At 49.3% G+C, this 12,059-nt stretch overlaps 1 protein-coding gene across 5 annotated transcripts in view; it reads left to right on the top strand.

Moving 5' to 3' along the window:
* The window catches only part of ANKRD6 (ankyrin repeat domain 6), a 146,857-nt gene extending 135,482 nt beyond the window's left edge, over nucleotides 1–11,375 (top strand). For 4 of the 5 annotated variants that reach the window (XM_080664932.1, XM_080664936.1, XM_080664935.1 and 1 more), the window contains 7 exons: nucleotides 1,005–1,109; nucleotides 2,259–2,393; nucleotides 2,720–2,905; nucleotides 3,314–3,466; nucleotides 7,398–7,511; nucleotides 8,215–8,341; nucleotides 9,564–11,375. In XM_080664932.1, the coding sequence (XP_080521058.1) occupies nucleotides 1,005–1,109; nucleotides 2,259–2,393; nucleotides 2,720–2,905; nucleotides 3,314–3,466; nucleotides 7,398–7,511; nucleotides 8,215–8,341; nucleotides 9,564–10,135 (1,392 nt within the window). In that variant the 3' untranslated portion in view covers nucleotides 10,136–11,375. The remainder of the gene's footprint in view (nucleotides 1–1,004; nucleotides 1,110–2,258; nucleotides 2,394–2,719; nucleotides 2,906–3,313; nucleotides 3,467–7,397; nucleotides 7,512–8,214; nucleotides 8,342–9,563) is intronic. The other variant, XM_080664934.1, reaches the window with a different exon arrangement.
* Nucleotides 11,376–12,059: the final 684 nt, after the last annotated feature.

Raw genomic sequence — 12,059 nt, 5'->3', positions numbered from 1 at the left:
ACTTGAACATAATGAACAGGAGAAGAAAGTCTGAAACAGATGAAAAATACTTTGGGGGATGTCAGAGAGCCCTTGTCTGTTTATATAAGAGAACAATAACATGTTGTTCATTGCAGAAAGATAGTGTTTCCACTTTCTGGACCTCCTTGGGGAGAGGAGGTGAACCCTGGAAGTGGGAGTAGGCGCTGGGGGAAGGGCGTGGAGCCGGGCCAGTGGTGGTCTCCGCCAGCTCAAACACCTGTTCTCTGGTTAAGCATCCTCTGGGCATGTAGGCAGCCGGCAGTGACTGAGGGTCCAAGGTGCACCAGCCACCTCCTTGGTTAATCCCAGCAACTCTTCTGTGTTCACGTGTGAGAAGATAGAGCGCAGAGGTGTCAGATAACTTGCCCAGGGACCCTACAGCTGCTGGGTACCATCGCTGGGCCTGTTGGACCCCACGTACCTGCCTGTGTCCATTCCACCTCTCTAAGGGGCCGACCAAATGCTTCCTTTTGGGGAAAAGGTTCCTGCCCCATGGTGGGTACCATGGGTCGTAGATGTATCTCAATGTTATTTAGTCAAATTGTACTTGACTTGGATATGGTTTGACCAAGAGACAATCTGATGGGTAGTTTGGGTCCAGTGCACCAAGGCTGTGCCGGCCTAGGACTGCTGCATGGACAGCTCCGGGGACGCCACTCATGTCCCAGTCTCTTGTCTGTGTGAGTGGTGCTCTCTGGAGGTTGGCAGTGCACAGCCTGCACACCGACGTGGTGGCCCTGGCCTGGCACACAAATGCCTGTTATCGTCACGGACTGCAAGCTGCCTGAGGTCAGGGACAGTGTCCATCTCTGGGTCTGTGAAGTGCCCAGCGGGAGGCGCTGCAGGAGGTCTGAGGTGGTCGATGTGCACGCTCGGTCTCCCTGTTGGGCTGGAAGTTCCTTCAGGTCCGAGCGCCAGGTCCCAGGAGAAGCCTCTCTCGCCTGTGCTGCACCGGTTGTAACGATGCCTCTTGCCTCCTTCAGGTCTTGCGCTTCAGTCGTGGGCGAAGTCTGAGGAAAAAGAGAGAGAGGCTCAAGGAAGAGAGGAGAGCTCAGTCTGTGCCAAGAGATGAGGTGGCACAAAGCAAGGTGGGGGTAGCCCTCCCGGCCCTCCCCAGCTCCACCCGCTCTCGGGGGTGGGAACTGCCTCCTCCGGGTTCATCTGGCGACTGCCATGCCCTCTGGTCTCTTCCTTTCGCCGGGGTCCCTCAGACTATTGCCAGTCTGTTCCCTTGGCGTCACGTCCTCCACTCCCTCCGGATTTCCAGTTGTGTGCCTGCGTGTGTGCTGCCCGTATTTCCCAGCCCTGCCATGTGCTGGTCTCCAGCCCGTGTGTCCTTGGCCTTGCGCTGCCCTGCGGCCAGCACCACCGCTCTGTCACTGTGCCCGTAGTCATGGTGAGCAGTGCTTTTCTGGGTGTGGGGCCTCCCCTCAGAGCCACTAGATCAGACTGGCTGGGGCCCAGCCGTCTGTTTGAACAGTCCTCCCGGGGGCTCTGATGTGATCACATTCTGAGAACCACTGGCGAAGGTGGCTTCCTCTGTCCGCGTAGGGAGTGGGCTGAGGCTGTGCAGATTAGAAACCGATGCTCTCTGGGCAGCAGGGACACACATGGTGACTAGAGTCTGAGTTGGATTTCAGCTCCCTGTGCCCACTTACCCCCTTGCCAGGTGCCCGTGTGCAGCGAACAGCTCGCACTGCTACACACGGCAGCCCTGGACGGGACCACTCCCAGGAGGAAGACCAGGCGAGAGAGAGAACTTGGGGCACATAACGTTTTATACCAAGTACTTATTCTTCTCCTATTTCGGTTGTAAATAGTAATTTATGAAAGTTCTCCCAAGGACCAGAAACATTTTTTTTTTCATTTCAGAGGGTTCTCTCTGCTATGATTTGAGGATCCATGTGCAAAGAATGAGGGGGTGGTGTTTTGTTGAGATACAAAAAAAACACAGAAATCTCCAATGATGAGGTTCCTGAAGTTCACGTTGAATTAGATCCAAGAGTATTTGATTTGACTCCTAATAAATAAAGTAAAAACCAAACATTCAACTGCCTGGGAAAAGCGCACATGGTCAGTTAAGACCACCAAGCAGTGCCCTGTGTCTGAAATGGGTCATCGGCAGAGGTTCCCATGGTCCTGTGGTGGACGGAGTCTTGCAAACAGAATTTTACAATGTTATTGAAAAAGGCCAAGGGGGCAAGTAGAACCTGTTTCTGGGCTCTTTTTCTCTGTAGGGAAGTGTCTCGGCAGGAGACACCCCTAGCAGTGACCAGGCTGCACCCAGAAAAGAAGAGGCCGGAGAAGATTTCCTGTCGGCCTCCCCAGAGCCCCGAGCAAAGGACAACAGGAGGAGAAAGTCAAGGCCCAAGGTCAGGAGGCACGTGAAAGCCGCCCAGAGAGGGCTGGGAGCCGGTTGACCGAGGGCCCTGGGACAGCTTCATGCCCAATGGCCAAAAGGCGCCTTCCCTTGGCTGGCTGGTTTGGAGCCAGAGCACAGAATTAAGTCTGGTTAGCGTCAGGCACAAGGGTAGCTTGCTGATGCATTTCTTTGGAATGTGGTGCTTGGAGTAGAACACCATGAGATGAAGCCGGGCGGGGTTCTCTGCCCAAAAGTGGGTGAGATGGGAGCCGCTGGCCAGGGATCAGTCTTGCGGTTGTCACAGTGTTGAGGGTGCTGGCTCTTCCTCTCCCACAGGTGTCAGCATTTTCCGACCCCACCCCACCGGCAGACCAACAGCCTGGACACCAGAAGAATTTACATGTTCATAATCACCCGAAAAAGAGGCCCAGACATCGATGTTCACCCCCACCCCCTCCTCACGAGTTCAGAGCATACCAGCTCTACACACTGTACCGGGGCAAGGATGGGAAAGTGATGCAGGTACCTGCTGAGCACCGTCGGACGTGGGACCATGGGCCTGCAGCAGGGTTGTCTGTCGAACACCATATCCTGGGGCTAATATCCACTTTAGGCATTGGCTTAAGTGGGTATGAGCTTTGAGGAGAAGGCAGGTGGCCCGCCCCATCTAAACAGTGAGACCCTCCTGTTGCTTAGGCCCAGGCAATCGGGTGGTTACAGATCTTTCTGCACGGTCCTTAGGTGACTAGATAATCTTGAGGGCCCAGATTGGATAAAAGCAGCCTGGACTCCGTTACCCACTCTGATTCTTCCTGGGGCCTCCATCTCGGCACCCCCTGCTTTGCTGGCTGGTACATGATGGGTACTCAAAACTCAGTTTTTGAAGGATCCAAATGAGTTGGATCGATTCCTTTTTTGTGTCCCTCTTAGGCACCAATAAATGGTTGTCGATGTGAACCCCTAATCAACAAGCTGGAGAACCAGCTGGAGGCAACTGTGGAGGAGATCAAAGCGGAGCTGGGATCAGTTCAGGATAAGATGAATACGAAGCTGGGGCACATGGAGAGTAAGACGCAGCACCAGGTAAGCGAGCACCCAGCCTCCTGGTGCGCGGGTTTCTGGTGAAAATGTGATGGGAGACACCTGGGCACACCTTCCTGTTCTGCAAACTGCCTCAGCATGTGGGTGGGCTGACAGGAAGGGGCCTGCCTATGTGGTTCTGTTGAAGCCTGTTTATTTACATTTTTAAAGAACATGTTTATGCTTCTGTTTATAAAAGTAATATGTACCTATTACAGAGCATTTTTTAAATTATGAAAATTAGAAAGGAAAATAAGTTGCCTGTAAGCCCTATTAATAGTGATGAAAAAGCACTATTAATATTTGGGTTATTTTCTTCCAGTCTTTTTATATGTCTATGTGCTCCATACCTCTTTCCCATTACATACAAAATTAGAATTACCATGTCTCTAGTTTTTTCCTTTCCCCAAGTTTTTATTTTGAAAATGTTCAAACATAGAGAAAGTTGAGATAATAGTATATTATCTTGTGTCTCCCCACAGACTCAGTGTAGTGTTGCCACATTGGCTTTGGGTGTCTCTCAAACACCTTCCTCTTGCTGAACTGACTGAGGTTTAGTTGCAGACTGTCCTGCCACATCACCTCTAAATATTTCTGAGTGCTTTGACTAAGAATAAGGACTTTCACCTTCATAACACAACGCCATCATCACATCTGAGAAAATGAATAACAATTGCATAATATCCAGTTCAGATTTTCTCAAGTCTCCCCAAATGTTGTTTTTTTTTATAGCTGGTTTTGTTTGTTTTTAAATTTTTATTTTTCAATTACAGTTTATGTACCATATGACCTTGTATTCATTTCAGGTGTACAGCATAGTGGTTTTTATCTTAAATACCAGCCCAGGATCCAGTGAATCTTTTGTGCATTTGTGTTATCTCTGGGGTCTCTTTTACTGTAGAACAGTTCCTGATTCTTTTAGCTCCACCCCCCACCCCCCTGTAACACTAACTTTTTAAGGAGTCCAGGCCAATCTATAATAATAAAAGCGTAATATGCTAATTAGACAGGACAGCTGGACGACCTTCCGGATGTCATTCCAGACGAAGCCGCGGCAGTGTGGTTAGGGGCGATCAGGCAGGCAGGCAAGTGGTTAGGGGTGAATAGGCAGGCAGGCAGGCGAGTGGTTAGGAGCCAGCAGTCCTGGATTGCAAGAGGGATGTCTGACTGCCGGTCGAACATCCCCTGAGAGGTCCCGGATTGCGAGAGGGTGCAGGCAGGGCTGAGGGACACCCCCCCCATGCACAAATTTTGTGCACCGGGCCTCTAGTCCTATATAATATCTATACTAATAAAAGGGTAATATGTTAATTAGACCAGGAGACCATACATCTTCCTACCATCCGACTTCCTTCTGGACAAAGCCATGGTGGTGGGGGCCAAGGCAGAGGCAGTTAGGGGCGATCAGGCCAGCAGGGGAGGGACATTGGGGGCCATGAGGCTGGCAGGGGAAGGCAGTTGGGGGCCATGAGGCCGGCAGGGGAAGGCAATTGGGGGCCATGAGGCCAACAGGGGAGGGCAGTTGGAGGCCAGCAGGGGAGGGCAGTTTTGGGCCATCAGGCCATCAGGGGAGGGCAGTTGGGGGCCAGCAGGCTGGCAAGGGAGCAGTTAGGTGGCAATCAAGCCAGTAGGCAGGCAAATGGTTAGGAGCCAGCGGTCCCAGATTGCGAGAGGGATGTCCGACTACCGGTTTAGGGGCCTAAACTGGCAGTTGGACCTCCCCCGAGGGGTCCCAGATTGGAGAGAGTGCAGGCCGGGATGAGGGACCCCTCCCATGCACGAATTTCATGCACCGGGCCTCTAGTCCTATATGATAAAAGCCTAATATGCTAAGTGTCCAGTCGGCCAGTCAGCCGTTCAACCAATCAAAGTGTAATATGCTAATGATATGCTAAGGCTGCTCAACCGCTCGCTATGAGTGCACTGACCATCAGGGGGCAGACAGTCGACCGGTCAACCAGTCACTATGACATACACTGACCACCAGGGGGCAGGCACTCCGACTGGTAGATTAGCTTGCTGCTGGGGTCCGGCCAATCGGGACTGAGTGAGACAGGCCAGACATGCCCTAGAGCCCTTCCGCGGTCCCTCCCCGACTCTGATGGTGCACCAATGGGGTCCCTTGGCCTGGCCTGCATCCCCTCACAATCCAGGACCCCTTAGGGGATGTCAGAGAGCCAGTTAAGGCTTGATCCCACAGGCCAGGCTGAGGGACCCCACTGGTGCATGAATTCGTATAATTTACAAAGTGTTCCCCCGGTATTTCCAGCATGCTACTTAGTTATTACAGTATTATTGACTGTATTCCCTGTACTTTATATCCCCGGGACTGCTCTGTGACTTCCCATCTGTACTTCTCAATCCCTTCACCTTTTCACCTATCTCCCAAACCCCTCCCCTCTGGCAGCCGTCAGTCTGTTCTCTATATCCATGAGCCTCTTTCAATTTCACATGTTCGCTTATTTTGTCCTTTAGATTCCACATATCAGAGAAGAGGTTGAAAGTTTTTAAGGTTTATTTGCTATTTGCCTTTAGTGGAAAGCCCATTTAAGAAGTCTTTTCTTGGAGCCATAATATATTGGTTAAAACTGTTTTGTGAATAAAAACCCACTTCAGCTAGTGTAAGCCCAAAGAGGAATGTAGTTGGGGAATGCTGAGATATCTCGAGGACCTCTCTTTGGTTCAAGGAAGGTGACAGTTGGGGCATAGACTCTTAGTCCTAATTCCAAATTGCAGGGGAAGGATGTGGCCCCGCATGAGCCAGGTGCCCCTGCCTGACCAGTCCCACATGCGGGGGACAAAGCTGTGTGTCAGCATGGTCTCTTTGGCAACCCTCTGTATGGGGGATAATGAGGCGGGAGAGCAGGCCAGTCGTGGAAAACGGGAGAACGGTTCACAGAGACGAATCAGGGCTGACTAGACAAAACAAAAGGTCCTCCCACATCTGCAGAACTGACCCCAGGGTGGAACGTCTTGTCTGTCCCTGACAGGAGAGGCGCTTCCCCGTGAGCCCTAGTGGGATGGCCCCCTCACAACCACTGCTTCCTCTTCTTTGGACCTTGTCGAAGCAGGGAAGGTTCAGCCCTCCTGGCCCCTAGGGCCCTGTGGGAAGTGTCAAGATGAAGAGGGGACCCAGTGGACATGTGATTGAGAGGTGGTGACAGTCATTTCTTCTCTGATCAGTCCCATTGAACTCCCTCCACAGCCTTCCTCACGCTCGCCTTGGCCATGTTTAGTGAAGCACCACGAGGATTTGTGCACTGGCTGGATAAATGCCCTGAGCATCCAGCTGCTTTCACTACCTCTTAGGCAGCCACTAACATTTAAAAGGGGGAGAAGAGCCCTAGCTGCATTGACTTGGTGGATAGAGCATCAACCTGCGGACTGAAGGGTCCCAGGTTCAATTCCAGTCAAGGGCACTTGCCGGGGTGCGGGCTCCATTCCCATTAGGGGGCGCACAAGAGGCAGCCGATCAATGATTCTCTCTCATCATTGATGTTTCTATCTCCCTCTCTTGTCCTCTCTGAAATAAAAATATATTTTTAAAAAATAAAAGGGGGAGAATTGCTCCATACTTTAAGAAATAGTTTTTCTTTTCAATCATAGTCACAGAAACACTGTTCTGAGACCTATAGAAATTCCCTTTTACCTACAAGGTCTGTGTTGGCTCAAATTTTATAATTACTGTATATTCATAGTCTCTTAAACCCCTTAGGGACTTTAACAACTGAGAAAAAGAAACATTGGCCTACATGGAATCCTGATTAGAATTCTGAAAAATGAGAGTTCCGTGAATACTGCATGAAAATGGAATAGAATGAGGGTGGAGGATTGCTTGCCTCTCTCTGGTCCCTGTCTGGTACCCCAGATCCCCTCCTCAGGGGTCCATCCTTAGGTCATCTCAGCCATGCAGTCTTTGCCCATTGAATCCTAGATGCGTGTTCTGGACAAGCTGATGGTTGAGCGACTCTCGGCCGAGAGGACAGAGTGCCTGAGCCGCCTGCAGCAGCACTCGGACACAGAGAAGCTTGAGGGCGAGAAACGACAGGTGAAAAACAGTACCCATCAGTCTTTACCTGGTGATTTACCACACTTCTCCTTGGAATTAAAGACGGAGACCTGTCATTGAAAACTCAGAGGCTGCGATCCCCTGAAAGGGTTTGCAGCACATAGCACGTCATTTGCATCACTTTGTGATGAAGTCAATAGGAAAGGACCTGTATTTCAGTTCATGTTTGTTTCTGAATATGCTGGCATTAGGTGGGGACTGAAAAGTTCCTAGAACATGCTGGGGGAAATGTGACGTCTGCCCCGAACCCCGTCTATGTGTAGTGTGTTCGTTGGGCCATTACTCTATTGAACAAGATCTGGTTCCTGCCCTCAGGGAGTGTGTGGTCTACTCGGAACAATAGACGTAAAGTGAGCACTTGTGGTGTATGAGAGCCCGTGCTCCTAAGCAGGCAGAACTGCTTAGTTGGGAAGACATGGGAAGCTTTGGGTGTTTGAGTTGAAGGTGGCTCTAAGTCACTTAATGAAGATTACAGACACTGTCAGCCGGGTGTTGGGTGAATCCTGGTCTATAGAGGGCAAGCAAAGAGGTTGTGTGTGGCCTGTGGGAGGGTGGGTTATCCACAGTCTTTGGGCTTGTCAAGATGGTATTCTCAACTATCATAGTTTAAAAGTCCATTCTTGATGCTTTATTCATTAACCATGGATTAAATTCACCTGATTATTTTGTGGGTGTTTTTCAGATGTCCTTGGTGGATGAATTAAAAACCTGGTGCATGTTGAAGATTCAGAATCTAGAACTGAAGCTTTCGGGAGATTCTAGGGCCTCTAGGGCTAAATCCACGCCATCTACTTGCGAGTCCTCCACAGGTAACCCTCATGCAGAGAGAGAGCCATTCCACCCAGAGGTGATGAAAACACCCAAATCTTATTCTCTCCTGCATCCTAAGGCGGTCCGTGTGATAGGGTGTGGAAAACTGGATTGCAGAGCAAACTGTAGGGGCAAGGATCAGGTGTTCTCACTGCTGTATATGCAGGTCCTGTGCAGAGTAAAGCACTCTTATCTAAGTGGTCAAAACATACTGGAATGAAGGAATAAAAGAATTGTTTTGATCGTTGATAGCAAGTGCTTCAGGTACAGTGTTGATGGTGTAGAGTGGACCCCATCCTGAGGGGTGATGAATGGACATCTGTCTCCTCAGCAGGTGCCTGTACCTCTTCCCCCTCTTCTCCTCTGTGATTGGCCTTTTACCTTCGTCCAACTCTGTGAGACCTCGTTGAGTGCACATCATGTATTGCAGCTGCCTCAGGTGCTAGAGAAGAGATGCTTCCAGCAAATCATCTTTACATTAGCCACAGTGATTACCCGCAGTGATAGCTTTGAGGACATTCAGAGACTTAGAAATTAGGCTTCCATGGGGGATTCTGGTATGTTGAGCGTCTTCTGTTACCATAGACCAGTGGTCAGCAAACTGCGGTGGCTCGCAAGCCACGGTTTGCCGTTCTGTTGACTAATGAGTTTGCAGACCACTGCCATAGACCATCTCTGGGACTGTGGTTTTATCTTCTTTATGCTCATGACAACGGCGAAAATCCTTGGCAAATTTTTCATGCGAGGACTAGTTATGGAGCCTGATGTGGAGCTCTGAGAATGGGGGTAGGACCGCCTTTCCACATTGGAGCTTTGCTCAAGGATCCAGTACCTGGGGCTGTGGTGTGGAAAGGGATGTTCATTCTCATTGGTAAATGCCCAGGTATGTTTTGAGACACTTGGTGAGCTGTGCCATCCTTGGCCATCAGGAAATGGTGCCCAGAGCCTTCCAGAGTGGGTTGAGACAGGCTAAAGGGAAGGCCAGCACCTTTTTTGGCTTAAATGCCACCAGCATGGCTAACTAGTATCCCTGAAAGCCTTGACAAGCCGGATGATCATCAGGAGCGAAGGGGCAGGAAGGGCGGAGCAGAAGCTGCATGCGGGCTGGGGAGTGGGAAGGCTGGTGGTCTGCAGGATTCTCGGGGCTCTCAGAGGCTGACCTGCAGCCCTGTGACTGTGACTGTGGCTTTGCCCTGACTTGTGTTTTCCTTCCCAAACCAGCTGTGGATCCGTCAGTGGTGACGGCAGGTCCAGTTGCAGCTTCTGACAGTTCCCCTCGGGTGGTCAGGCCCAAGGAAAAGGGACTCGGCTCCACGGCTGCCCACAGGCTCCAGCAGGAGCTGTCCTCCTCTGACTGCACAGGCTCCCGACTGAGGAGCGTCAAGGTCCAGACAGCCTTGCTGCCCTTACAAGAGGCAGCCAGATGTGATCAGCAGGCTGGGCCCTGCGTCCACAGAGGCACCCAAACCAAGAAGTCTGGGAAAAGTGGGCAGACGAGGCATCGAGCTCAGCCACCAGCACCCAGCACCACCTGCGGGCATCCACCACCAGCTACAGGCAGCGAGCAGACTGCCTCTCACATTCGAGACACCTCCCAAGCTCTGGAGATTACCCAGTACTTTTTTGAGGCTGTTGCTACCCAGATGGAGAAGTGGTATGAAAGAAAGATTGAAGAAGCACGAAGCCAAGCCAGTCAGAAAGCTCAGCAAGACAAGGCCACCCTGAAGGAACATATTAAAAGTTTAGAAGAGGAACTTGCTAAACTAAGGACGAAGGTGCAGAAGGAAAATTAGGGCCTGGGAAGTGGCACAAGAAAGGATCGTTGAGGATTTCTGGTATAGCCACTGCAGAATAGCTGCGCCCCAAGTGTCGATTAGAGTGCATGTAGCAGACCTGACTTTAAAAAACATCACGGGTTTCTAAATTGTGCCAGACACACACGTTTCCTATGCCCTGAAGTTATGAAGACATCAACAATTAAACTGAAACCAGGGAAAGCTTGCTTAGTTTCAGGTTTCATCACAAATTTAAAACCTCAGCCCAGGTTCATCTGAAGTTCAAAAGCTCAGATTAAGCAAGCCACCTAGATACTCAATGATTTGTAAACCTAAACCCTAAAATTCAGGATGTACAAAATAATATAAATCAAAAGCAAGAAAAAAAAAAGTTAATCCCTTGTGAACTCAAGTCATCATTCATGTAAACACACCTGCTGTGCCTAGACAAGTGTCTTTCCATAAGAGCTGTAACGGAGATACGCTAACACCTCCCTAAAATGCAGAATTCTCAGAATGCTGATATTCTAACCAGGTGAAAATTTATCAAACAGAGTTTGAGGAGAAAGAGATTTTCATAATGTCACAAGATCCAGTATAACTTAAAAGAAAATGTTTTAAAAAGAGTGTGTTTAAAAAATGAGTCATTGAATAATAGCACTGGGAATGTTTGTTAATAATGAACAGAGTTGAGAAAGATTCAAACCATTTGATCACAGTTTCTATATTTTCAGCCAAAATATAGAAATACTATATTTTCAGTTAACCCTTGTGATTTTAAAGCAGATTAATGGGGGGACGGGGGGAAGTCACATAACAATTACCTGAAACTTCGATAACCTATTCATAAACCCATTTATCTTAGAGTACCTTTCTGAATTTGAGTTGATGCGTCTGTATTTCATAAAGAAATGAGGCTATTGCTTGAAAGTATTTCATTTTTAATTGAGTTCTGTCATTAAAAACCCCCAAAAGCTTTCGCACTGCTTCCCAGTGACTGTGCTGAGTTAGACCCCAGCATTCCCAGCCTCCCGGAGCCCGGAGGGTTTTGCTCTGCTCTATAGAATATACGGTTACAAAAGTAGCTCGGTGTGTTGAATCTTTCAATTTAATCACCTTCAGACTTCTTGTCCCTTGGAATGTGGGATTATAGTCATCTCCTCAAAATTCTGTGTATGCATAGAAACCTCCGTTCTATTTCTATAAACACAGGCACTGAGTAACTATTGTCTGTAATTTTGAATAAAATGTTGTTTATTGAGCCAAAGAGAAAAGAATGACTTCTTGACATGGAAATACTCAGAAAAAACAAAGTATGTTTTTAGCCCCTTTGTGGGGTTTTTGCCTTCCACACTCACCGTTGTTTTTCTTAAAAGTGACAGTATGGATATAAACATTCCTCATACATGTAGACGAATGTCGGCGTTACCGAACCTGGGTAGGGAATTAATGTGATGCTCTCAAGCTTATTTTCATGCTCCTGAGCTTGTCTTGTTCCTCACCTGCTGTGTAGGTAGACAGTCTTCCCAGAGACGCTCTGGATTGCTACTTGTGGGGGTACGTCCTCTTCGAGTTCCTGGTGCAGAATCACAGCGCTAGATGGTAGCGCCAGATGGCACCTTCAGACCATAGCGTGCTTCGGTGGGAAGTATTTTGATTATGTACCTCCTGCCCACCAGGAGCAGGCAGCTTCTTTTGTGAGCTGGATATTTCCATCCAAGATGCAGTTAGGGACGAGACGAGGGAGGAATGAGAAAGGTCGAATGTACCTCGTCTGTAGAGTACACAGATCTTGTTTCTCAAAGGTGGGAAAACCTGCACTAGAGGCTGGGAGATGGAACAGGGCCATCCGCCTCCAAACGCAGGGATAGATGGCAGCCTCTCAAGACCAAAGTGGCTTTGATCGCACCTGCATTTGGTTCCTTATTGTCAGAAAACTCAG

The sequence above is a fragment of the Plecotus auritus genome, assembly GCF_963455305.1.
Source record: "Plecotus auritus genome assembly, chromosome: 4".
NCBI lineage: Eukaryota > Metazoa > Chordata > Mammalia > Chiroptera > Vespertilionidae > Plecotus > Plecotus auritus.
This window is presented reverse-complemented; position numbering and strand designations above follow the sequence as displayed.